Source organism: Ictidomys tridecemlineatus, chromosome 6 (assembly GCF_052094955.1).
Source record: "Ictidomys tridecemlineatus isolate mIctTri1 chromosome 6, mIctTri1.hap1, whole genome shotgun sequence".
Taxonomy (NCBI): Eukaryota; Metazoa; Chordata; class Mammalia; order Rodentia; family Sciuridae; genus Ictidomys; species Ictidomys tridecemlineatus.
Genome location: NC_135482.1, coordinates 134,800,101 through 134,828,009, shown reverse-complemented (window position 1 = coordinate 134,828,009; position 27,909 = coordinate 134,800,101). Strand labels below are relative to the sequence as shown.

General features: G+C 36.8%; 1 protein-coding gene across 18 annotated transcripts in view; it reads left to right on the top strand.

Annotated features, from left to right (window-relative positions):
- The window catches only part of Lmo7 (LIM domain 7), a 208,227-nt gene that overhangs the window by 81,493 nt on the left and 98,825 nt on the right, over positions 1–27,909 (top strand). For 16 of the 18 annotated variants that reach the window (XM_078015778.1, XM_040281389.2, XM_078015772.1 and 13 more), the window contains exon 4: positions 5,008–5,077. In XM_078015778.1, the coding sequence (XP_077871904.1) occupies positions 5,008–5,077 (70 nt within the window). Of the gene's footprint in view, positions 1–5,007; positions 5,078–27,675; positions 27,793–27,909 lie in introns of those variants that run through there. The other 2 variants (XM_040281394.2, XM_078015779.1) reach the window with 1 other exon arrangement.

Below are 27,909 nucleotides of genomic sequence, written 5' to 3'. Positions count from 1 at the left end.
TAAAAGTAGAAATTTCTGGCATTTCATTTTAATGAAAGATTTTTTTTTTGAAATTTATTTTTATAAAGAAGACACATTTTGAATCAGAAGTACCTGAATGCCAGGTACTTCTCTGAATGCTGGGAGCTGCATTTGGAATCAGAGATGGTATTTGTCCTGGGCAACTGTCCTATCTGGTTGCTGTATGATTGAACCTAGCACAATATTGTCTTTAGTAAGCATTTAAATGTTTAATGAATCTATGCTTACGAGCAAAAATAGGCAAATGAATTAATAACATATAGGGAATAAAACAAAGATCACTAATTTGTAAGGAGAATGTGATATCTTAATATCTATTTAAAAACTTACTAATCATAAGAATTTGATAGTGTGATGGATATTTATTTATAAAATGTGACAGAAAGAAAGTTTTTTATATATAATGCATAAATGAATAATGAAATAATTTATAGATTAAAAATTTATGCTTTGTATTGATACAATGAACTAACTCTTCCATGTCAGTTGCTCAAGTTCATTTTGAAAATCTTTGGAAATAGGAAGTGAAAAGGTGTTCAAAATTTTGCATCTTAGCTGAGGAGCTTTCTGATAAAGGGACAAATGAAGTTTGGCATTTGGAACTAGTTTCTGGAGATTATCAGAGAGTTCTAGTTTCCATTAAAATTTATATAGCTGAGCCACATGTCATACTGAGCTATATGGCCTCTTTTTTAGAATGTCACATCTGAGTTCTATTTAAAGTCAGGACACAATCACTGATAACAAGGCCTGTGAACAGAGCCAGCTTTACAGCATCTGTTGTTATGTAATTCAGCCCCTTTGGAGGGAGTAGATGTTATGGGCCTGTGGTAGGGGAAAGAAAAAGTAGATACCTTGAAGGTGAGGTTAGACCATTCAGGCTAAAATAACAAAATACTTTAAACTGTGTGGCTTATACACCACAGACATTTATTTCTCATGGTTCTGAAGCTGAGAAGCCCAAGGTCAAGATGCTAGCAAATTTGATATTTGGCGAGGGCTCCCTGTAACTTAACATGGTGGAAGGGGCAAGACCTCTTTACTAAGGGCACTATTCCCACATCCATGAAGTGTAGCCTTCCTGACCTAATCACCTCCCAAAGGGTTCTACCTCTGAATACTGTCTCTTTGGAGGTTAGGATTTCAACATAGGAATTTTAGGGGTGGTGAACACGAACTTTTAGACCAGAGCAAGGGATGTACTTAAGAAGAGGGCATCAGGGCTTATTGTGAGTATGTTCCACTGGAAGTATAAAACTACTAGGAACTTTCTGTTCTGGTTTTAATCTTACAAAAGAGTCATCCTCTAATGTGCTAAGCAAACACATGACTAGGTTTGTGCCACTGCCTGAAGGAAGACTTGTGGGTAGAGAGATGAAATTCTGCTCAGGGATAGGGGGATGAGATATGGGGATATAGGTAGATAAAATTGCCCCAGAACTGATGATAGATTCTAATGCATGGAGGCACTAAAATCATAACCTCTGGAATGTTATCATGTTATCTGATTCTTGCTAGAGCCAGTGACCTGAATTCACTATCATCTTTAGGAATATCACATGAGTAATTGAAGAACTCTTATTATGCAAAGAAGTTGTATTTTTAAACAAAATATTTCCATAGATAACACCTGTATTTTTTATTTGATATGAGCCTTTGGTCCTTTGTGTAAACTTCAGTATACTTTATATATACTTAGATTTCATCTACATTTTTTAGATTTTATGAAACCTGGAAGAAATAGCCTAAAAGTTCTTTCTGTAATTGTATGTGAAAATAATGATTCATAATTCATAATTTGACGGGATGCTCAGTGTTTGCCAAAATTATATATGTATTTCCTCTATAGTCTAGTGCTTAGAACCAATCATCATTGTAATGATTAAAATAAAAAAGCATTTTTTTCCAGTGACTCAGCTTTTTAGAGGGTGGTTTGTGTGTTATCTAGATGAGTGTTTTTTCCTTATGGTTATTTCCGGGTTTGCACACATACAGGAAGGTTCAGGAATAAAGAAATAAGGGCTAATCTATTGTGTATATGCTGCTTTTAAGTAATAAGCTCTGGCAAAAACCTGTTGATGAGGGAGGAGTCAGTAACTCATTATTGAGAGATAGTATTTATCTATACCGTTTCCTTTAGTTCCATCCCTCACTTCCCTTGGCTGATCCTAATTGAGAGTAAACTGTTTTATCATTCATTCCAGAAACTGTATTTTAAAAAGTGCTCTTGAAATTACTAATCCTGTAGAACAAAAATGGTAAGTGATATAAACAGGTAAACTGAATGACCTGGCCAAAGTTACCTGTGACTCAAATAGGTGGAGCAGGAATTCATCACATTCTTCCTCTAAACCGACAACTGTTGCCAGACTTCCCTGACATTTTATATATTGCCCTGCCTCATATTGGCCTCTAATTTATATCATTGAAAGATTATATTTTAAAATAAAAGTTATCTAAGAAAGTCATTGCTGAGCTAGTGGTCAATAAATATAAATAATCTTTCTTTCTTTCTTAAAAATTAGTTATATACTTTATTTTAATTTTTTGGTAGAAATCTATTTTATTTTTATTTAAAAAATATTTTTAGTCCTAGATGACACACTACTTTTATTTATTTTTTTGTGGTGCCGAGAATCGACCCCAGTGCCTCGAACATGCTAGGCAAGTGCTCTACCACTGAGCTACAACCACAGCCCCAATTTTTCCATTTTTTAAAATATTTAGTTTTAGTTGTAGATGTACACAATATCTTTATTTTATTTATTTATTTTCATGTGGTGCTGAGGATTGAACGCAGTGCCTTGCACATGCGAGGCAAGCGCTCTACCACTGAGTTATAGTCCCAGCCCCTATTTTTTTCATTTTTATTTGTGCATTATGTTTGTACATAATGGTGGGATTTACTATACATCATACATGGCCAAATAATTTCTTTATTGTTATATTCCTGTTAAGTAATGCTTCAGTTATTAGTTTTTCTGTGCATTGCAAGAATGCCATCAATAATGGAATTACGGAAATACCTGTTAATAGGGAACAACTAGAAGAATTAATTTGGAATAGTCATTTCTTATAAATTGACTCATTTCTTTTCTGGCTTAGTGATGAAAGAAAAATAATGTGATCATGAAGGGAGAAAACCTTTCTTCCTATATAATTTTCAGTTAATCCACATATCAAAAGTTACAAATCAGGGAGAAGTAATTGAAGGAAATACTTAAAGGTGAAGGGCTGAGTCTGGTATTGTAGCTCAGTAGTAGAACACTGTCTAGGATGTGCAAGACCCTGGATTCAATCCCTAGCATGCAGGCATGTCCATGTTCATGAAAACACACATACACACACACACACACACACACACACACACACACAAGATCAAAGCGATAGTTTTATTGTCTATACTAAGGTCTTTATGTGAACAAAGTATAAAAAAAAAGTATAAAGATCTTTATGTGAACAAAGTATAAAAATGTAAAAACATCTTTTGTTTGCCAGACCAAATCTTCATGAGCCACTGTTTTAAAATTTTGAATCCTGTTGAACAGCATTCTGAAGGCTATTAAGTGGAGACTTTTGTCTTTTTTATTCTTTTTTTAAAATTTTTTTTATTGATTGTTCAAAACATTACAGAGCTCATGATATATCATCTTTCATACATTTGACTCAATTGGGTTTTGAACTCCCCAGATACATATTGCAGACTCACTTCTGTTACATACTCACATTTTTACATAATGGCATATTAGTGACTGTTGTATTCTGCTACCTTTCCTATCCCCTACTATCCCCCCTGCCCTCCCCTCCCCTCCCATCTTCCCTCTCTACCTCCTCTGCAGTTGTTCAATTCTCTCCCTTTTTTTCCCCCTCCCCCTTGCCCCTCATAACCTCTTATAATTTTGTGTATCACTGAAGGTCTCCTTTTTTTATTCTTAACACACTCAAGTGTATGTATAAATCTCTGGAATGTCAAAGCCACAAGCTTCAGCTTTTTTTCTTGTTTTTTTTCTGTTGCCATCATGAAGAGGAGACTAGTAAATTAGTAATGTTTGATCATTTCTCCTTTGTTTGCTTTTCCTTTGGAGCTCTGTTATAAAGAATTGTTTTTTTTATAGATGAATTATTAAATAGGAAAATCACTTTTTTAAGATATTATTTTTGATGGTGATTAATGATTAATTATCCCAGTTTGCACTGGTAGAAAAACATTATTATAGTATTAAGTTACTACATGGCTTGGCACTGTGTCAATGATCAGCAAATAAAAAAAAGAATGCATAATAATTTAGACTTAAAACAAAAATTGTATTCTGAGCATGGTTGTCAGACACATTTCTTTTTTAGTATCTTGGAGTACAGAGACACAAATATATTTTAAGTATCTGTTACATTAACTTAAACTTATTCAACATTAGATTCAGAGGTAATTTAGGGAAATTTGGTACATGTAATTTTTACCCATCCTGCTAAGTTAATAGCAATCAGTTGGGTTTGAATGAGTTACCATAAGAACAGGTCAACTATTTGGATTAGTTACCCTGCGCCCTTTAAATGTGGCAAAAACAATATGGTTTTGAAGCTAGCTTTTAACATAAAGATCAATCTGATGAAAAAAAATGAAAATTATCAATAGGAAAGTGTTCTTTGAGCCAAGTGAACTAAATCCTAATGAGTAGATTTCTTAAACTGGCTATTAAAACACACTGGCTATTAAAGTACCTTTCTTTAACAAACGTGAAACTATTGTTACGGAAGTGGTTGATATAGAAATGTGACTACATGGTCCAAGGGGGACCACCTCACCACTGTGTGCAGTCAAGTTCTTTGTTTCTGGACCTGTTGTTTTGGTTGTTTACCCTCAGTTGGGGCTAGGAGTAACAGATTGCAGGATGGAATAGTGATGTATATGATTCTTAAAAATGTTTCAAAGAACACTGAACTCATATTGGCATTCTTATAATCGTTATGTTATTCATTTACTTTCAGTTTGATTAATAAGCTTAAGCCTGGAATCATTAAGAAGATCAATAGACTGTCCACACCAATAGCAGGCTTGGTAAGTAATAAATTATCTTCAGAATGAATTCCTTTTAAAAAATGTTATTTATAATCAACAAATAATTATTGTACATATTTATGGGATATAATACAATGCAGTTCTGGTGTTCTGTTGCACAGTAGGATGACTATAGTTGATAATAATGCATATTTCAAAATAGCTAGAAGAGAGAATTTTGAACGTTCTCACCTCAAAACTAGATTTCTTTGTCTTTGAAATGTATAAAAGATAGTTCTTTTATCTGTATGCCAAGGTCTCGGCTTGACACCAGAATCACGAGGCGCTCACAGCTTTGTAGGTTCAAACAGCAATTCTTTATTCCCACTCTCACACCGCCTCCACACAGGTCCAGGGGCAATCGCGTTCTGCCATCTGCCCGCCTGCCATCTGCCCGCACAATTCACCTACTCCACGAGGCTATCTCCAAATCTCATTTTAATCTCACGAGAACTCAACGGGAACAAGCAGCAGGAACACCCTAATCCTAGCAATAATCTTCAACCTCTAACTTCCCTAAAACCCATTATCTTAAACTGGCAACGCCTTAAATTCAAGGAGCCAGTTACTTCCTCAAACCTGATCAGCTCTCAACCCGGATCCGCCTTGGTCCTTGAGCAAGGTCACCTTATTAAAGCATGCATGCAATGTCCCATCGAATGTCCTCTAAGCAGCATGGGGTACGCTTGGCAAGGAAATTTCCATGTGTCATTCCTACTTGGTAATGGCCCTCAGCATCTGTAGTTAAGAGTAGACATTAAGTTAGGGATATTTTCCTGGAGAAAAGTGTTTTTAGTGATATCCTTTTTACACCTGTAGTTCTCTTTTCTATTTCTCTCCCACCAGGTGGTTTTTATTTATTTGTTTATTCATTTGTTTGTTTTGATTTTTGTTCTTAGAGCATCATCTATTCCCTTTCTTGGCTTCTCTCCTCCACTGATTGCCTTTGTGTAGTTCAAGTTCTCTGAAGCTCAACTCTGCTAGCTCTGCTTTCTAGTTGACCACATAGTTCCCTAGACTAGCCAGTGTTTACCAGGTGGCTCTGTTTCTACTGCTTCTTACTTATGCATTAATTCCACTCATCACATTGATCTTAAGTGTATTTGTAAAATATTCCTACTAATGTCCTCTGTGGTGCTAGATATGTTGGACAAGTCTTTGTCAGAGTCATATCATCCATAAAATGGAAGTGATGTTTCTCTAGATTTCTTCTAGCTTTAAATTTAGGATTTTGTGTATGAAAAATTCCCCTGTTGTTATTGAGTTATTCTGATGAGAGACCAGTAATAACATGAGCTTTTTGTTTGAAAATAATTTATAATAAATACCAATTGATGGATAATTTTCATAATGTTAAAAATTCTTTAAAAAAAACCAATGCTCATGATAGGAGTTGGTTAAATTTTTTTTCCCACAAAACCATTAAGTTTAAAACAGCTAATAGGGCTGGGGATGTGGCTCAAGTGGTAGCGTGCTCGCCTGGCATGCGTGCGGCCCGGGTTTGATCCTCAGCACCACATACAAAGAAAGATGTTGTGTCTGCCAAAAACTGAAAAATAAATATTAAAAAAAAGAGAAAAAAAATAAAAAAATAAAACAGCTAATAATTGCAGTGTAGAAACAAATGATTATCTTTGAGATATTCACTATGTTTATATTACATTCAAGAAACTTCTCTTTGGCCATTCATGTATTTGTAGATGTTAATGGCATAAGTAATTATAGGTGGAAGCACCAAAATTTCTGAGTTTGCAGGAGACATAAAAAACTTGCCAAAATTTTGACAAGGATGAGTTTTGTAAAATGTTTATTATTGGAAAATATCTGCCTAGGATAGAAGGAATGAAAAGGTTTTTTAAAATAGTTTTCTTTTGAAATTATAGAGTACATATAAAGTTCCCAGCACAGTTGGTACCAATATTAATTCCTTCCTTCTTACGAGTTGTCTCTGTTGCTTATCTATTATGAATGGCAGCTGGCCTGACTTTTTTTTGGTCTTAAATGTAGTTAGGTCAAAAACCTGTCATGGGTGTGTGAGTGAGTGTGTGTGTGTGTGTGTGTGTGTGTGTGTGTGTGTGTGTATTTATTTATTTATTTATTTATAGTCTTCTAATATGTAGTGAGTCAGAGATATTTGTTTTTAAAGGGATAAAATTAAATTTGGTGTTTGGGTTCTTTCTGGCAGGAAACATTCAGTGTTATAAAATAAAAAATCTTTATATGAAAATAACTTTTCTAAAGCACTACTGTGCAAATTAAACATTTGAATTATATTTTTCACATGGTTTGAGTTATTGTTAAATAGTTTAATACTTTGATTATAAACTGTCATTTCTTGTATCATTTACATGCATTTTAAATGAAATTAGCTTTTACATATTTGTAATGCTTGAATTGTGATGGTTCTGTTGTTCTTGGCCACTGTAGGTTTTATTCAGTTTTCTGATTGTATGATTAGATGCAAGCACAAATGTATTTTATTTTTAAACCCAGAGATCTCTACAAGTATTTCTATTTCAAGCATCAGAAATTCTATCCAGTTTGGATCTTGTCTTTAGTAACTAAAGTGGAATGAATTTCCAGTATATTAAATAGGATGGTTTCCTAAATACAAGACACTGAACATTTTCAATTGGATGTTAGAGCATGGAGTGACTTCAGCTGTAGAATGGGCTAAACTCAGTTGGTTTGAAGTTAGCTTCATTTGACTCATTCTGGTACTTGTCAGGATGATTATAAAAACTTTTGGAAAGTGTGAATAAAAGCGTTAACATCTATTTCGAAGGGGGTTGTTACAAGAATTAAAAAGAATAATATGTATTTCAACATACAGATATTCAACAAGCGTTCTTTATTTAAACAAACAAGTAAGGGCCTACTAGGTTGAGGATTTCTTTTTTAGTTTATAGGGATGTGTTGGAGGAACAAAGATAGATATGAAGTTTGACTCAAGTAAATTAGCAAACGAGCAAAAAAAAATCACAAAATAAATGTGCCACAGAGAACTAGACTGACATGTTTTGGAAACTTGTGAGCACTTGTAATGGGACTATGAATATTGATCTCTAAGATTCCTGAAGAAGGAGTATGTCAGAAGCCTTAAATTTTTTAAAAATATTTTTTTAGTTGTAGATGGACACAATATTTGTTGATTTATTTTTATGTGGTGCTGAGAATTGAACTCAGGGCCTCACACCTGCAAGGCAAGTGCTCTACCACTGAGCTACAGCCCCAGCCCAGAAGCCTCAATTTTTGACCCTTATTTAAGATGAATGATCTGGCCAATACTACTAATTTTTGTGTTCACATCACACAACATTGGTGGCTGATTCATATAGGAGAGCAAAGATTTTTCTTTTCTTTTTTAAATATTTATTTTTTTAGTTGTTGTTGGATACAATACCTTAGTTTTATTTATTTATTTTTATGTGGTGCTGAGGTTCGAACCAGGGCCTTGCAGACGTGCTAGGTGAGCAGTGTGCCGCTGAGCCACAACTCCAGCAAACCGCCCCCGCCCCCCCAGCAAAGATTTTTCTGATGAATTAGTGAACAATTTTTCCATTGTGAATATTAATGGGTTCTAGAATTGGGTAACCCCTCCCCCGAAATGATAAAGACAGTTTTAAACCCCAGTACCTCTGAATGGGGCTTTGTGAATAGGATGGTTGCAGATGAAGTAATTAGTTAAGATGAGGTCATATTGGAGTAGATTATGTTCTAATCTTATAATACTGATGTCTTTATAAAATGATGGCCATGTGAAGACTTACATACAGGAAGAATGCCACATGAAGACGAGGTATTGATTAAAATATCTCTAATGCAAAGAACACCAAAGATTGCCTGAAAACCACCAGAAGTTAAAAAGAGGAAAGAAAGACTCTGCCCTTTCAGGTTTCATAGGGAGCATGGCTCTGCCAACACCTTAAATTTGAATTTCTAGCTCTAGAACTGTGAGACAATAATCTCTCTTTGTTTTAAGCCAATTTTGGTTCTTGGAATGGCATCCCTAGAAAACTAATACAGATACTGTTATAGTTAACACTTCTTACATTGAAATAAACATAGACTCACAGGAAGTTGCAAAAAGCCCCAAAAGGCTTTCTGTACCACTTTCCCAATGTACCATCTTTTTTGTTTTGTTTTTTAAGCTGTAGGTGGACACAATATCTTTATTTTATTTTTATGTGGTGCTGAGGATTGAACTCAGTGCCTCACGCATGTGACATGATGCTCTACTTCTGAGCCACAGTCCGAGCCCCCAGTGTATCATCTTGTATAACTAAAGTATAATATATCAAAACTAGAAAAATTACATTGATAGAGTCCAAAGGTTTTAATCATCTCATCAGGTTTTACATACAGTGTCTGCTCTTTGAGTAGCAAAGCACAGAGATGATTTCAAGCAAAGTCAGGTGAAGAGGGTTTATTTTGAAGATTTATCTCATGTTTCTTCTATGAATTTAGTGTTCTGCTATAAGCATGGCAGCTGTATTCTACCCAATTACTTTTTTCTTCCCCACTTCAACAGGAGACTTTTTTTTTTTTTGATGTTTCTTAGTTGGATCTGAATGGACCAGGTTCTTTCCAGGCTACACATACCACAGGTCACTTAAGATAATTGTCTTGACCAAATAGGCTGTGGTCAGGAGCGTTGGAGCATTCAGCTCAGTGTGTGGGTTGAAGTAGGTTCTGTGAAGGAAGTTTGTGTCGGGTAGATACACCAAGATTAAGTTAAATACAGTAAGAATTTCTGTGTAAAGTTGTAAACTAGGAGGTTATGACGATGGTCCATATTCCCCCTTCAGTCACTCCTATCTTACTCTCTTTTTAGCTACATCTTTTCAGTTTTTCTCAACTACCTGCCATATGTATTTAACTTTTATGTTAGAGCAATGGATTTAACTTTACATATGGACCTATGGGAAAAGCATGGAATGTGCTTTGAGCAATGACAATATGGAGAAACGTGTTTATATGCTTTAAAAATATCTTGAATGCTTTGCTTGATATATTCATGTGATAATTTTCTTTGGGAGGGTAGTAACTATATTCTCTTAGATCCTTTCTTCTAGTGATATGGCTTTTCTTAATTTTAGTTCATAAAGAAATACATTCTCCTTAATTTTAAGTCTAACCAAAGAGTTTGTGTCTTCCAAAAAATTAGCTGGTGCTACATGTGGGTATGTTCATCATATCGAAACCTCTATTTGCAAGTAAAAAAGAAGTCCAGTGTCAAAACTAAATCCCGAGAAAAAAGGCAAGATACCCTGATGGTCAAAAGAGCTGTTGAAGCAGAAAATGTTTGCCATCTGATATGTTAGTGTGCATGATATACAATATGTGTGGAAATATCAAGGAAGTTAACAACCCTAAGATTTATAGTCATTTTGGACACCTGATGATTTATTTGTATTTAGGTAAAGCAGGGTTTCTCAGCCTCAGCGCTATTGTGATTTGGAGACAGATTATTGTTTTTTTGTGGAGTCTGTCCTCTGCATTGTAGAATCCTTAGCAGCATCCCTGACTTCTGCTCACTAGATAACAGTGTCATTCTCCTTCCCCACCATTTTTAACAGTTAAAAATGTCTCCGGACATTGCCATGGACACCTTCCACCCCCACCAACCCAGGAATAAAATCATTGCTGAAGGATAACCATTTAGCTTAATAATTAAGAAAGTATTACTATGTTTCTATATGGGTCAGTCTGTTCATTGACCATAGATTGGTTTATCTACTCATATTTTCCATTTTAATTGTAATTTCCTTTTGAAAAAGAAACATTACTTCAGAAAATTTTGTTTTGAACATCTTTGCTAATAAAGAATTAATCTTTTAGATTACTTTCAGCAGTGGAATGTGTAAGGTATGACCATAGAGGCTGGGAAGGTTGTCTCCTCAGTCAGGAATGCTGTGGAATGCAGGAAATGGGCAAGGATCTTGGTTAGCTTAAGCTGTTAGTTGTGTCAGTTTTTCTTGCTTTCTTGATGGCTACTTGCAGATATAAGGCAAATCTGTGTGTCCATTCTTACTGCCATTTTCCAGAAGGTAATAGCTAATTAACGTTCGTGTACCTATGTGAAGTTATTTCTGACTCTTTCACCTTCATGTGCTTGGCTGTCAGCAAAGCAGTGTGACCTATTCCATGCTGAGAGGTCACTACTGAAATATTTGGTTGTTTCTTTCCAGCAGCTATGGGAAATCCACCTGAGGAATCTATGAAGTTGAAATGATATGGCTGAGGGTTAGTCTCTGTGTCCTCTATTCTGTACATTGGTCTACCAGTCTGTTTTGCTGCCAATACCATGTTGTTTTTGTTACCATTGCTCTGTAGTATAGTTTAAGGACTGGTATAGTGATGCCACCTGCTTAATCTTCCTGCTAAGGATTGCTTTACCTATTCTTGATCTCTTATTTTTTCAGATGAATTTCATGATTGCTTTTTCTATTTCTATGAGGAATGCCATTGGGATTTTGATCAGAATTGCATTAAGTCTGAATGGTGCTTTTGGTAGTATGGTCATTTTGATAATATTAATTGTCTATTCAAGAGCAAGGTAGATCTTTCCATTTTCTAAGGTCTTCTTTGATTTCTTTCTTTAGGGTTCTGTAGTTTTCATTGTATAGATTTTTCACCTCTTTCATTAATTCCCAAGTTTTTTTTTTTTTTGAGGCTATTGTAAATGGGGTAGTTTTTCTCATTTCTCTCTCAGAGGATTTGTCACTGATATACCGAAAAGCCTTTGATTTATGGGTGTTGATTTTATATCCTGCTACTTTGCTGAATTCGTTTACTTGTTCTAGAAGTTTTCTGGTGGAGCTTTTTGGGTCTTCTAGGTATAGAATCATACCATCAGAAATAATGCTAATTTAAGTTCTTCTTTTCCTGTGTGTATCCCTTTAATTTTTTTTGTCTAATTGCTCTGGCCAGTGTTTCAAGAACTATGTTAAATAGAAGTGGTGAAAGAGGGCATCCCTGTCTTATTCCCGTTTTTAGAGGGAATGTCTTCAGTTTTTCTCTAATTAGAATGATGTTGGCCTGAGGCTTAGCGTAGATAGCCTTTATGATGTTGAGATATATTCATGTTATCCCTAGTTTTTCTAGTGTTTTGAACATGAAGGAGTGCTGTATTTTGTCAAATGCTTTTTCTGCATCTATTGGGATGATCATGTGATTCTTATCTTTGAGTCTGTTGAGACAAAGGTGCCAAAAACTTGCATTGGAGAAAAGATAGCCTCTTCAACAAATGGTGTTGGGAACACTGGAAATCCATACGCAACAAAATGAAATTAAGCCCTTATCTCTCACCATGCACAAAACTTAACTCAAAGTGGATCAAGGACCTAGGAATTAAACCAGAGACTCTTTGTATCTGTTAGAAGAAAAAGTAGGCCATAATCTTCATTATGTGGGATTAGGCCCCAACTTCCTTAATGAGACTCCTATAGTACAAGAATTAAAACCAATAATCAATAAATGGTATGGACTCAAACTAAAAAGTTTCTTTTCTGCAAAAGAACAATTTGTGAGATGAATAGAGAGCCTACATCTTTTTAAAAAATATTTATTTATTTTTTAGTTGGACACAATATCTTTATTTATTTATTTTTATGTGGTGCTGAGGATCTAACCCAGGGCCTCGCATGTGCTAGGTGAGCACTCTACTGCCAAGCCACAACCCAAGCCCCTCCCTCCCTGAGAGCCTACATCTTGGGAGCAAATTTTTACTCTTCACACATCAGATAGAACATTAATCTCTAGGGTATATAAAGTAAACTCAAAAAGCTAAGCACCCAAAAAAACAAAAACAAAAACAAAAACAAAAGCAAAACAAAACTAAACTTAAAAAAAAAAAACAATCAATATATGGGTCAAGGACATGAACAGACATATGAACAGACTTCTCAGAAGAGGATATTCAATCAGTCAACAAATATATGAAAAAATGTTCATTATCTCTAGCAATTAGAGAAAGCAAATCAAAACTACTCTAAGATACCATCTCACTCCCGTCAGAATGGCAACTATTATGAAGACAATAAGTATTGGCGAGGATGTAGGGGAAAAGGCACACTCATACATTGCTGGTGGGACTGCAAATTGGTGCAGCCAATATGGAAAGCAGTATGGAGATTCCTTGGAAAACTGGGAATGGAACCACCATTTGACCCAGCTATTCCTCTCCTTGGTCTATACCCAAAGGACTTAAAAACAGCATACTTCAGGGACACAGCCACATCAGTGTTTATAGTAGCACAATTCACAATAGCTAAGCTGTGGAACCAATCTAGATTCCCTTAAGTAGATGAATGGATTAAAAAATGTGGCATATATATACAATGGAATATTACTCAGCAATAAAGAATAAAATCATGGCATTTGCAGGTAAATGGATGGAGTTGGAGAAGATAATGCTAAGTGAAGTTAGCCAATCCCCCCCAAAACAAATGCCTAATGTTTTCTTTGATATAAGGAGTCTGATTCATAGTGGGGTAGGGAGGAGGGAGCATGGGAGGAATAGATGAACTGTTGATAGGGCAGAGGGGTGGGAGGGGAAGGGAGGGGGCATGGGGTTAGCAGTGATGGTGGAATATGGTGGATCATTATCCAAGTACATGTATGAAGACATGAATTGGTGTGAACAGACTTTTTATACAGAGATTTGAAAAATTGTGCTCTATGTGTGTAATAAGAATTGTAATGCATTCTGCTGTCATGTATTTAAAAAATAAAACCAATTAAATTGAAAAAAAAAAAGAAATGATGCAGCTGAGGACTTGCCATGTGCTTTTCTAAAAACCATTCTTGCTGGGTGCAGTGGTACATACATATAATCCCAGTGACTACGGAGGTAGAGGCAGGAGGATCACAAATTCAAGGCCAACCTCAGCAACTAGCTAGATACTATCTCAAAATAATAAAAAGGGTTGAGGATGAAGCACAGTGGTAGAGCACCACTGGGTTCAATCCCCAATACAAAAACAAACAAATAAAACCATTTTGACATAATAACTTTGTTTATTTCATTTCCTCCTCTCTCTCAAGGGGAAAGGGGAAGTTTGTGGGCATTTTCCACAAATAAAACCAAAGCATGAGACCTCAGGAGAGAGTTTTTGTTTTTGTATTTTTTGGGTGGTAGAAACCAAATTTAATTTCCTTTTCTTTCTCTTCTAGGTTGAAATAATATAAGAATTATGAATATAATTGCTATTTTCATTTAAGATTAGCACTTTTCTGGGTAGGATAGGCAGAAATTATGTTTTTATGGTTGAAGAGAAATTACTTATGAAATATTGGAATGTGATTTGGATGGTTACGGGAAGGAGGAGACCATGTATATTTGCAAGAGACAGAATAGTGATATAGGTTAGATTTGCTCTGTGCTTGGTCACACCCAACCTATGTCTTGGAGGAGTTGCTTTCTAGTGGTAATAAGCAAGACACTTTGTGAACACATTGGGGATTTTAACACTGATAACAAGGGGAGAAATAGAAAGATGATGTGGAACCAGTTTTTAAAAAAACACCTAGGGGTAAGATTTAGAGTATTTGTTCTCTTCTTGCATCTTATTGCTGATTTTGTAGCTCAGTGTGAAGAGATTGTCTACCTAGAAGATTTGGGAAAAACTTCCACCAATTAAATTCTATGATTCACTTACCCTGGCCTATTTGTTCTTCTTGGCTTAGCCAAGAGGAACACTATTCTTACTGAGCTGATTCTGGTTGCCATATTCCCCATTTTCAGATGGATGTATATATATCAGCCCTTATGGGATAGAGAAGGGGGCAACATTGAGGACTCCTCAAAAACATGCTTTCTGTTCACACTCAACTCTTTCATTTCTTGTTTCCAATATCTTCACATTTGATAAATAATGAAGATTGTATGTTTCTGTAGACATAGAATTACCATGCTCTTTAGATTTTGTTTTCTACAGATCACTGTCTTGGAATGAATTTTTACCTTAGATTTTGATGCTTCATTGAATTAAAAGAGAATTTTTATGTTTTCTAATAGAGACAGTGAATATTAGAGGATATTAGTAAACTTGACTAAAATCGCTAAATTTGGCTTCATTATTAAACTATACTGAAGAAATGTTTTTTACCCCAAATGTGAGCCACTTTCACAAATTGTGTAACTTTGCCTCAAACACTGAAATTTAAATTATTCTTTTTTTTAGAGAGAGAGAGAGAGAGAGAGAGAGAGAGAGAGAGAGAGAGAGAGAATTTTAATATTTATTTTTTAGTTTTCGGCGGACACAACATCTTTGTTTGTATGTGTGCTGAGGATCGAACCCGGGTCGCAGGCATGCCAGGCAAGCGCGCTACCGCTTGAGCCACATTCCCAGCCCCAAATTATTCTTTTTTATATTTATTTTTTTAGTTGTAGTTAGACACAACACCTTTATTTCACTTATTTATTTTTTTATGTGGTGGTGAGGATTGAACCCAGGGTCTCGCATGTGGGAGGCGAGTGCTCTATTGTTGAGCTGCAACCCCAGCCCCCAAAATTTCAATTATTCTTAACCTTACTAGTTTGTCAATCTTGTTTTCTTTAAAACAAAACAAAAAACCTACCAATAACAAAACATGGAGTACTTTTTCTTCTAAACTATACTATATACTGTACTATAGATTTAACAATATGTGTGTTGTTATACTTGTATCAGAGATTATAGCACAAAAACAAACATATACTAAAAATAAGGTTGTTTTCCATGGTTATATGTTAATGTAAATGAGTTTTTGGTGATAAACATTTTACTGGAATTTTTGTCTGCATTTTAACAGTTTGTGATTATCCAATGTCAATTCTGGCAAATAAACTGGGGATTGTGCATTGGCTATCATAAGGTAACAGATAATAGATAGTAAATATCTGAATGCCTTAATGCTCTCATAAAAAACACATAAGTAAGTCTATGACAATTGAATTATTTGTAAAGTATTCTCAGTACATTTTATGGTGACTTCTTGACTCTCTGCTTCTCTGCTGCTGCTTATTAAAGGTAAGGGTCACTACAAGTGGAAACTTAAAAACAGAGTCAACACTGAAGTTGCTTCCAATACACTCATGGTGATGTAGTGCTATAAAGCAGGAAACTCCTCTTTTATTTCTAGCCATAATCTCTTAATGCTGGTGCTGGCACATGTTTAGAAGCATTTTCCCAGAGTTCCCAAACCTTGCTTGTTTTTAAATCTAATTTCAACATTTATATGTCAAGTTTCAGCCTTGAGGGCAACTTTTTTTTTTAATTAATGCATTAGAATTGCTAAAGCAACCCTATAATTGTAGAGTTAAAAGATAATTGAGTGAAAAATCGATTCCGCATTTGAGTACTACATGACATATATCAGATAGGACAGTTTCATTTCAAATAAACTCTGACCACCTCTCTTTAGGTTTCTTTTGTTGACTAGGTTAGGTTTGGGGTTGTGGCTCAGAGGTAGAGCACTTGTCTAGCATGTGTGAGGCACTGGGTTCGATCCTCAGCAACACGTAAAAATAAAGATATTGTGTCCATGTATAATTAAAAAAAGAAAGTGCAAAAGGAGCAGCAAATCATGTTGATAGAAATAGAATTGAAGGTGTAAAGCTGTTGGGAGGGCACAGGTCACTTGATGTAGCTGGGGCCTATTGCTATCCATCCCTTTCTAGAAATATTTATTGAACATCTGTTGTGTGTCAGGTACTATCCTAGGCACATAGAACACAGCTGCGCAGGAGGCAACACATCACTAATATCCTGACAGTGCCAGTGAAACTGGAGTTTTGAGATGAAACTCCATTCCCCACAGTTGCTGACAGGTGAGACCAGAGTTTCTCCCATTCTGCTGGCGGGAGGGGTCTGTGCAGGCGTCTGCAGCCTAGAAGTGTTGCAGCTCGTGATGGCAGATCATGCTCACTAGTGTTGCAGCAGATCCAAGCAGCTCACTATCAATTTCTTCTTCTTTCCTAGTTCTTGTCTTGTGAATTTGAAGAATAAAATCCATAGACCAGGATGAGTGAATGTAACAGTAGGGTTTATTGAAGAACGGGAACAGAACTTTACAGTTCAAGAGTGAGTGATAGTAGGTTTTCTCTGTCCAAGTGTACTAGTCTAGGGGCTTATAGAGTAGTACTTGGTTCACTGCTGTGGGCCCAAACTTATGCTAATTAGGGTTTGAAAAAAGTGCCAATGCTATTGGCCTGAATTTATGCTTATTGGGGCTTAGAAATTTACTAACACTGTTAGGGTCTGTAAACAAGTCAAGATGGCGCCTGGCATTTTGCCAGAGGGAGTGGTTTGTGAAGTAACGCCAGCGAGCCATTAAGTGTGGACATTCCTTATTGGTTGACTGCTATATCTAGTTTATGTTAATTAAGATAAGCTGTGTATTCAGGAATGTATATATACCCCTCCTGTCCTACAATAAATGGCTCCCACTCCTGCTTTATCAATCTACACAAGTTGCTCGTCACCCCCCTGGTTATTTTGCTGCAGCCGGACTGCGGCAAAACACTATTGGTCAATTCTTTTTATTTTTTTAAGAATGTGTTTTGACATTATACATATATGGAGTATAACTTCCCATTCTTCTGATTATACATAATGTGGAATTACATTGGTCGTGTATTTATATGTGAACATAGGAAAGTAACATCTGATTTATTTTACTGTTTCTTATTCCTATTTCCTCTCCCTTCTTTCCCTTTTGTCTATTCCAAAGTACCTCTATTTTGCCCTCCCTTGTTGTGAGTCGGCATCCATATATCAGAGAGAGCATTCAGCCTTTGGTTTTTTGGGGATTGCTTATTTCACTTAGCATGATAGTCTCCAGTTCTGTGCCACTTCCATTTTCTGGTGGCAGGCCAAAAGTGCAGAGTGTGCTTCTGCAGTAGGCATCCCCACTGCGTGTGGGCCGTGCTTGCCACTTGTGCTTCAGTTGGTCGCTGCTCCACTGCTCCACCTCTCCGCTGCTGCTTCTTGGCAGGGCCAGTAGGCCTGCTGATCCTTGGCAGCCAGGGAGCCATATCACCAGTAATTACAGTGAAGGAAATATACGCCAGTTGCCAGTAGTTACACTGAAAGAATAATATAAATGGATAAAGAATGATTGAGTGTGTAGAGAAGTGGTTTAGAGAAGGTGCTAAGGACATCCCATCTGAGTTGACATTTGATTAGGGGCCTGAATATAGTGGGAGAAGTATGGGTATGGCTGAGTTAGGTAGGCAAGTGAAGTTGTGTGAAGCTTTGTGGACTTTGGTGAGTAGAGTGTATTTTATTTAATGTGTGATGAGGGGTGATTGGGGTATTCTGAGAAAAATTTAATTTGTTGGAAGGTAATTGGTTGCCTTTTTTAATGGAAGCACATATCTATTAATATAGTTAAACACCATTGAACTGTATGCTTTAAATGGGTGGCTTATGGTGTGTGAGTTAATTAAAAATTAAAAATTAAAATGATCACAGTTGCTGTGTGAAGATTAGATTGAAGGCAGTCAAGAAGAGAAGAAAGCCAGTTGAAGAATATTTTCAGTAGGTATGATGGTTAATTTTGTGTCAGAATTAACTTAACAGTGACATGGGGCTCTTAGATACTTGGTCAAACATAATTCTAGGTTTGTTAGTAAGGGTATTTTTAGATGCAGTTAACATTTCAGTCAGTAGGCTGAGTAAAGTATATTGCTTCCCCTGTGGTGGGCCTTATCCAATCAGTTGAAGGCTTAAATAGTACAATCAAGCTGACTCTGCTAGTAAGAGGGAACTCCTCCTACCTGAGCTGAGATACTGTCCCCCTGCCCCCTTTCTTTTTTTCTACTTTTGGACTTGAATGGAATGATTGGCTTTTCTTAAGTCTTGAGCTTATTGGCTTTCAGATTGGAACACACATAATTCCGTCCCCTCTCCTGATTCTCAGGCTTTCAGACTTGGACTAACACTGCAGTGTCAGCTCTCCTTAGTCTCCTGCTTGCTAACTCAAATCGTGGGACTTCTCAGTCTCCATCATTCCTTGTTATAAGACTCTTTCCATAGACATCCCATTGGTTCTGTTTCTCAGAGAGCCTTACTAACACAGTTATGCAGGCAAAAGGGAGGTGGCTCAGGGACAGTTGAAAAGTGGTTGGAGTTGCCAAATGCTTTGATGGAAGAAAGTGTGCAGAAGCTGCTAATAGACTGAGGGTGTTGGGGGTTTTCCATCAGTACTTTACTGAGACAATAAATTGGGGGTGGAGGAGTGTTGGTGGTGCCAAGGGGTGAATCAAGAGAAAACATGTGGAGAGTGAGGCACTTGCAAAACATTATAGTTTGGTAAATTTAAGAAAAAAAGTGAACAGTGTCTATTTTAAATGATGTTCCCTGGCAACATCGTGGAAGAGATGATTAAAGAGACATTTTGTGATTTAAATTTTTTTTTTTTTTTTGGTCAGGAAACAAGGTAATCACTAGAAGCCAATCTTGTCTACAAAAAATGAAATGCTCAGTTTTAATGAACCAAAATGTTTAAATTCATGCAGACCTAAGTAAGGCTTCTGGCCATTTGTCTTAAGGATTTATATTATCCTGTTTATGTTAAAAAAAGAGTGAAAATGTGGGAAATACTGTCTAATTTATAGGTGTTATAGCAATGAAGTTTAGCTGGTATACTAGGTATCAAAATCTGGAATTAAAAATGATCTGGATGGGCCCAAGTCTCCAAAAGAATATTTATCAGGAATAGATATTAAGTGTATTTTAGTTGAAAGAAAGATTATATGAGTCCATAATCTTGCATTTTAAGCCTTTATCTGAGAACCCCACTGATATGATCACATGATTTTCAGTTCAGATTCTTCTATATTCAACTTATCTTGCTTGATTAGACTGTGGTTCATTTAAACTCATGTAAAGTCTGAAATCAGTGTCCCTGGGTATTGCTCCATAGGATCAATTAATCACAGTATAAGATAGATGCCACAATGAAAAGTACCCACACCTGTAACAAGAGAAGTTAGGTGACTTCTCTTAATTTGTGGTCCACTTAATCTATGCTAGAAACTCTTAACAATCACCCTGTCTTTTTATCAGGAAACCCTCACAATAACACTTTTATCCTCATTTTATGAGCTCAACGTTAGTGAACCTTTGAGTGATAATTGGTCACATCTGGAGTCCAGCATGGAGGTACAGATGCTTCATACTAAGAAGGGAGAACATAACACACAGGACCTGTCTCTAAGGAGGCATTTATTTGTGGCAGTAGAACAATGGCCTTCAAAGATATCTGCATTATAAACCACAAACATCATGATTATCTTACAAGGTGAGGGAGAATTAGGTCACAGATGGGAGGGAGTAAGGTTGCTAATCCATGGACCTTCAGATGAGGAGAGTGTCCTGCATGATCCAAGTGAGCTCACTGTCATCTGAGACATCCTTATAAGAGGAGGTGAGCTTCAGAAGAAAGAGATCCAGATAAACAGCAGGGTGAGAAAGACTTGGCCTGAGGCAACTTGTTTTAAAGGTGGAGGAATGGAGCCTTGAGCCAAGGAATGTAGGTGTTCTTCAAAAACTGAAAAAGCAAGGAAATGCATTTTATACTAGAATGCAACAGAAGGACAATAGCCCTGTAGATATTTTAATTTTAGCCCAGTGAGACTGATTTTGGACTTACAACATTTAGAATGGTAAAATAATATAATGGGTTGTTATAAACCACTAATTTGTCACAGCAGAAATAGGAAACAATACAGGGGTTATAAATAATACAGAGCACATATTCAAGAGTTGTACTGCTATATTTGAATCCCAGCTTCATAAGTTAATGTATGATCTTGGACAGGCCATATAAGCCTCAGTTTTCCTATGTATAAAATGGGGACAGTGAGACTTCACAGTGTTTTTTGGAAAAGATAATTTGTTTACTCCCTGACTTAAAGAACTCAATAGATAGTAGCCTGGGGGAAACTAGCTATTCAGTTGAAGGGCCAATTGGGATAATAGAAGAACTGGAAGGCATCATTTGAGGGACAAGATGTGTGGAGAAAATAAGGGACATTTAAAGAGATGATGTGAGGAGCAAGTGGAAGAACTGGGGCAGTAGCTGAGGGGATCATGTGAAGTAATTGAGTTGTACTGCTATATTTGAATCCCAGGTGGGTAGATGGGTTTAGAATCGATCAGTGTTTTACATTTACAGTGAGAGAGTCTTTGGACTTTCATGACTTAGGAATGATTGAAAAAATGAGTCAGCCCCATGAAGCAGCAAGTCCCCAGGACTGGAAAAGTTTTAACAGGGCTGAGGATCCAGGAACGTCATCTGCAAAAGTGATTCCTAAAGGGTGGGTGGAAGCTGCAGGGAAGAAGTGCCAGTTCCTTGCAAGCTCTCAAGTCTTGCCATGTAGTTTTCATTCTTTAATTATGCTTTATTGTTCATAAAGTCTGTTTTAACATCATTATAACATGACCTTTTTTTTTTTTTAATGGCAAATTGCTGGCTTTACTTTGGAGCACAGAATGTGGATAATTTGAGGACAGAGTTTTAAGGATGTTTCAATGCTTTTTTAAAGAGGAAGTGCATTTTTTAATTACTTCACTTTCAATGTAAGGTTTAATTTGAATAAACTAAAGGACTGTCTTGGTTCATGTTGCAGTTTGACAAAGCCTGTTATTGCCCTTGTGTAGCTAGTTAAGTGTAATCCGAGTTAATTAAACATGTTAGTAACCAGCCTCTACCAGTCACTCAGCCCTTCTTTAGGCTTTCAGCTGCCCTGACTTGCCAAATCTCAGCTCTGCCTTGCTTGGTGTGGTGGTTTTTTTCTCCTGCTCTGCCAAGCACACTGGCAAAAAAAATCAGTCGCCACCCTGCTGGCATCGTTACCATGCATAATCTCCTGGGCCCTCAGTGTCTCTTGGCAGTTCCTTTATGCTTTCCTAGTTGGCCCCTATTCCTATTTTCATAGGTTATAGATCTTCACCATTCTCCTGTCTTTGACTCCCTTGCTATCAGCAATGACCAGACCTTTTTCTTTGTGGAGAAATAGGTAACCAAGGAAAGCTTTTTTGAAAAAGGATCAAAGTAGTTGCTTATTTCTCTCACAGTTAACTTGGATTTCTGATGAATGTTTACCTATATGTTATAGTCATCAAATGTAGGTGTAACTTGACAGATTGCATTTATTATTAGCTACACCATAAGACAGAGGATGATTTTGCCAAAATAATAAATTAAAAAACAAGTGCCAACTGATCAGATTGTGACTCAACTCTTTCTTAGTGGGAACTGTATAATTAAAATGCAAGTTGGAATATATTTTAATTACTTCTCTACTTATAAGTTGCTTTAAAATAACTTTGATCACTGTTAATATCATGTGAATGGAATTCAAGTACTTTTGACAGTTTGTCTACTAGTGAAGTCCATAATCCCTAGGTGTTCACATGTACAGTAAAGAGAAACTCTCCTTGTTATGGTTTGGATATCAGATGTCCCCCCTAAAGCACCTGTGTTAATGAAGAGATATTCAGAGGTGAAATTATTGGATTATCAGTCCAGCCAATTTGACTGGACTAACTGGTGATAACTGTGGGTAGATGGGGTGTGGCTGGAGGAGGTGGGTCACTGGGAATGTGCCTTAGAAGGCTGCATCTGCCCTGTGCTTCACCCCACAACCTCCCAGCTGCCATGAGCTGAGCAGCTTTCCTTTACCATACCCTTCCACCATGATGTTCTATCTCACTTCAGGCCCAGAGAAATCTAATTGACCCACGATGGACTGAACCTCTGTAACCATGAGCCAAAATATACTTTTCCTCCTCTAAGTTCTTTTTGTCAGATATCTTGGTCATAGTGACAAAAAACTAACTAACATGGCTGTAAGTCCTATTTCATAATACTTACTCACATTGTTTGCCAAAAACATTGTTGTTTCCAAAGCCTCGTGTTATTGGGGGATCTACTTCCTGTGCCTTCCGTGATGTAGTAGGTCTGAGATGGAGCTCAAGATTGTACATTTCTAATAGCTCCCAGGTGAGGTCAGTTTTTCTGTTCTGTGGACTTGGCATTCAGTTGCAGGTGCTAGTACTGCAGTTGTATATCATCAGCCTTACCTGGGGGGTGACTGCATAGCCCCCTCTCGTGTTTTGATGTGGCTGGGTCCAGTGTCTGCAAACCATTATTTTAAGATATGGACTCAGTTGAATTTCTCTGCTTCAGAGGGTATCTACAACCTCTTGATTGCTGATGCATAACTGCTATATGGACTCAGTTGAATTTCTCTGCATCAAAGGTTATTTACAACCTCTTGATTGCTGACATTTAACTGCTAAGAATTTTAGCACTGTCAATTCCAGGGCAAGAGGCAGTGGCTTGGGTGATGCATCACAAAGAGGAAAGAAATTGGAATCACCAGATCTCTTGGCCTCAGGTTAAATTGATCTATATCATCATGTCCTCAGGTTCAAAGGGGTTAACAAAGGGTTCTCTATTGAAATTTTTTTGCGTAAAGTAGACACAGGCCTTTTCTGGGAATTGCAGGCCTAAATAATCATGAGAAGTATATTTGGTTGATTGATGGAGAGAATTTCTAGATAATACTCAAAACAGTCCTTGATCTTGTGTACTCAGGAAACTTTTGCAGAAATGGGTCTAACTGGTTCAGTCTTCTAAGTGGACATAAAATAGACTGATAAACAGGAAGGACACAGGAATTGATGGTATTGATATCAGACTCTTTAAGTCAGTAAATGTTGCTGGAATTGAGAAATAGTTTTCAGACATAGATCAAATTCAGAGCATTGGCAGGAAAACAAGTTCTAAAGATGAAATTGAGGGTGTGGTTGTAAAATCCTAGAAAGATCCAAGTAGCTTCCTAGAAGGATCCAAGGTGGTGCCTGGAAGATCTGTCCAACCCAGCAGAAGGCTTCTAAGAAGCTTCAGGGTATTGTCCCTTCATCTTCTCAGAAGACCAGGTAGAGAAGGGCTTCTTCTCCAGAGATTCATGAGTGAGTGAGGCGTTTGTCTAATGAAGTGAAGTCTAGTAAGATTCACAGAAGATCTATAGGATCTTTGAGAGAATTGTATTTGCAGAAACACTGCCACTTAGACTGAAAGAGACAGGATTATAAAATTAAAACTCCTTTGATTCCCCCAAATCTCTGTGGGAAAGATAAGAAGTAGACTGAGAAAGCTACACAGCTGCAAATTCAAGCTACTTTCCAAGGAAAAGGGAAGATGATTTTTAGGGTGGAATGATGACTCTTGAGTGTGGAGCCAAAACCCATGGACTCTGTGTCCTAATAAAGGAACTTCCAGCCTGTGCCTTGTGGAATTTGAGAATTCCTGTTGGATCAGTGGCTCAGGTGTGTCTTTCATTTCTCCATACTTTAAAATGGACTATCTATCCTGAGGGTAGCACACCTGTCCCATCATTGTATACTGAGAATAGGGGAGGATAAGCAATTTCCTTTTTGTTTATTGACAGTCTGGTTGAGAGAAACTCAAGAGCTGTACTTAAGGAATAATAAATACCTCAGGAACTCTGCTGCACACCTGAATCTGACTTAGATAATAAGGTTCTGGACTTTGAACTCATCTTGTAAAGAGATGAGAATTTTGGGCACCTTAGGAGGCAGTATTGAATTTTATATCGGGGCAAGACATGGATTACTGGGTTCCAGAGAATGAAATGTGGAAGCCAGTCCTTGAGTATGCCCCTAGTGATTCTCACCTGGTATTCATGTTCTTGTGTAATTTCTGCATCATAGGGCTGACCTTTGTAACCAATAGAATATTGAACATATGATGGAATGTGACTTTGAATGGTAGGGCATAAGACATTGCACGTTCATCTTGCTCTGTCTTGCATCATTGCTTCTATCAAGAGGTTCTATGGAGATGTCCATTTGGTAAAGAACTGAGGTTTTCTGTCAACAAGCAGTGCTGATTTTTCAGCCATATGAGCCAGTCACCTTGCAGACAATCCCCAGCCCCAACAAAATCTTTGGATGATTTCAGTCCTAGATGACATCTCAAGTGCAACTTGATGAGAGATCCCCCAAGTTAGAATGATCCAGTTATGGCCAGTCCCAAATTTCTAATAACTCTAAAATGATGTGAAATTATAAATGTCCATTGTTTAAGAGGTTAAGGTTTGGAACAATTTGTTATGCAGCAATAGATAACTAATAGAGGTACTATGCAGAACTAATACAAACCCAAGAGTCTTTGTAGAGTTTTTTGTCTTCCTTATAGTTAGTTAGCATTCACTTCTTGATAATTAATCAGGAGAGATAATTGATAATGAATCAGGTGGAGTAGATTTTGGAGAGAAAATCTTGTTTATGTTTCTGCCTTTATTCATACTCACAGAAAAATTTTAAAATAAAAGGATTTAAATAGATATCTTTAGGATTTATTTTTTAAAAAATTTTCTAAGAAGCTGCTCTTGGTACTGTAAGTGTAGGGATTAGATATGTTGGATTTTGAGTATTTTATGTAAGTTGGGTTATGAAGTATTTATGTGACAAGATTGGGTGAGGGAAGATTGGGCTTCCCTCCCCTTACAGAGAGAAGTGTTTGTCCTTGTAATGGGTTACAGATCCACACAGTACTTGTTACAACACGTAGGGAAGATGGGGCCAGAAAGATTAACTAAGATTTCCAAAGCCATGCAGTTGGTTAGTGGTGAGCTAATTTGGAGTTCTGGCTACCAGTCCAATTAGATAAGATTTGTTTCCACTTGTCATCTATTTTTACTCTCATTTTTGGTAACTTCAAGTGAAAATGGTTCCATCAAATGAGGACTAAATACTTTCTCGGGTATGACAAAGTATGGCTTCCTGATGTTTCAACAGACATGAAAATTTTATACTTTTATATATTCCCTGAGGCAGCTATCTGCCTGGGTCTTTTGAAATAGCAAAAATAAATTAACAGTGGGCTCAAGTCCAGTAAGCATGATGTAGGTTAGTTCTGATCTAAGTACAGGCTGTTCCTGTTGTATAGGCCCTGTGTGACTTTATTTACCAGGTTTTTCTGCTTGAAGTCAACCATTTAAAAGATATTCTGCTTTTTGGTTCAGATAGAGGATTTACATAAGACTAACATGTAATCGTTAATTGTATTTTTTCTTGAATATTGTCTCGAGGTGTAGTCACTTTAGATTTTAAGTGGTTTCTCCTTAAAGACTTAGATGGGTTTTGAGGAATGTGTGGCTTTATTTGTCCTTGTCAACCTGTACATATTGTCAACTAGATGAATGTTGATAATACTTCTATAAAATATGTGAAGAATTGTTTTGTCTTGAAGTTCCATAAGTTTACTTTGAGTTTAAAGTATTATAATATGTTAGTTAAAACAAAGTTTTTTTTTTTTTTTTTGCTGTGCTAAAGCCTTGCACACACTAGACAGGTGCTCTACCACTGAAGTACATCCCCAGCCCAATAGTTTATAATACCTTAAACATTCAGAGCCAAATTAAGTTGGTGGGAAGTCTTCTATCAGTTTATTTTCCCATTTATTATATGAAATTGTTTCCTGTAGAATTTGGAGTATTGGTGAACCAAACTATTTGTTTTCGTCTGCTCCTCAGTGGCCAGTTTTATATCATAATCATGTATCATCTAGTAATTACAGATAGTATAGTTTCTAGAAATTGTGTATTCAACACTACAATTACCTTTTGTTTCTCCTGGAATTTTGCCAATAATTTATTTCTTCTTTTTTCTACATAAAGTCAAATTAAAGTCACATTCAGTGCCTCTCATTGAGTTACTCAACTTTTGACTTAAATTTTTTTTTAATCTTTGGAATCATCTTATTAAAAATGATTCATGGATTTCAAATTCTAACTAGGTAGTTTGCAGTGCCTTTTACTAAGAACATACTGGAGTGATCTACCACCTCTATGAATAGAAATTGATTTATGATGCCCCTTTCTTCTCTAGCCATCAGCATTGCTTTTCTCTTGTCACCCCTCCGCCTGCACTTTCCCTAACTCCCCTCACTCTCCAGGAACCCAAGCTGTTCAGTTTGCTTCTTATCTCTCCTTTCTTTTTCTAATCATTCCCTCTCCCTTGGCCACACCATTCCTACTTTCCTTACTGTGGGAATGAGTGTCTTCTGGTCCCTGAACTCCTGGGGAGGGAGGTGAGGTTTCAGGGAGGCAGACAGCTTAGAGGAGGCGTTGCCTGCATGCTGAAGACAGCAATAAGTGTTGTCTGGTGAGGGGAACACTCCTGTACCCCAAATCCCTGACAAAGCAAAGACCAAAAGCTTACATAGGATCATCCCATATCGGCCCCACAAAGTGCTTTCTTTTTTAAAAAAATTAATTAATTAATTTTTTTATTATTAGTTGTTCAAAACATTACATCTTTGTTAAGAATAGTAGAGATGAAGCCCAAGCCAATTTTTGGTAACCAAATGTGTGTGGTTGAAATGCAGCTGATTGTAAAATAGGATACATAGTAGTCTGTGTTTGTACAGCAGTTTACATTAATGAGAAGCATTGGTTTGTGAGTGAAGGGTTTGGGTTTTGAAATTAGATATGAGGAGAGCCTTGGATAGATTTTCTTTCTCTCTTTTTCTTTTTTTGGAGGCAGCTCTTTAAACAGGTGCAGGGAGTGAATAATGTGCCACTCCTAAACTGTGTGATTTAGCCAATGAGCACCAGGCTTCTCCTTGGTCTTATAGCATGGTTTCCCTGTCCGTCAAGAGCTGGCTCGGCAACCAAACCCAGATTCCAGGTGTGGTATTCCACAGTCATTCTGTAATTTGTAATCATAGAAACAGAACGTTCCTCCTCTTATTTCTTCCTTGCCAACAGTTTCTGGGTGGGTGAATGTCAGTAGCTGGAGTTATTT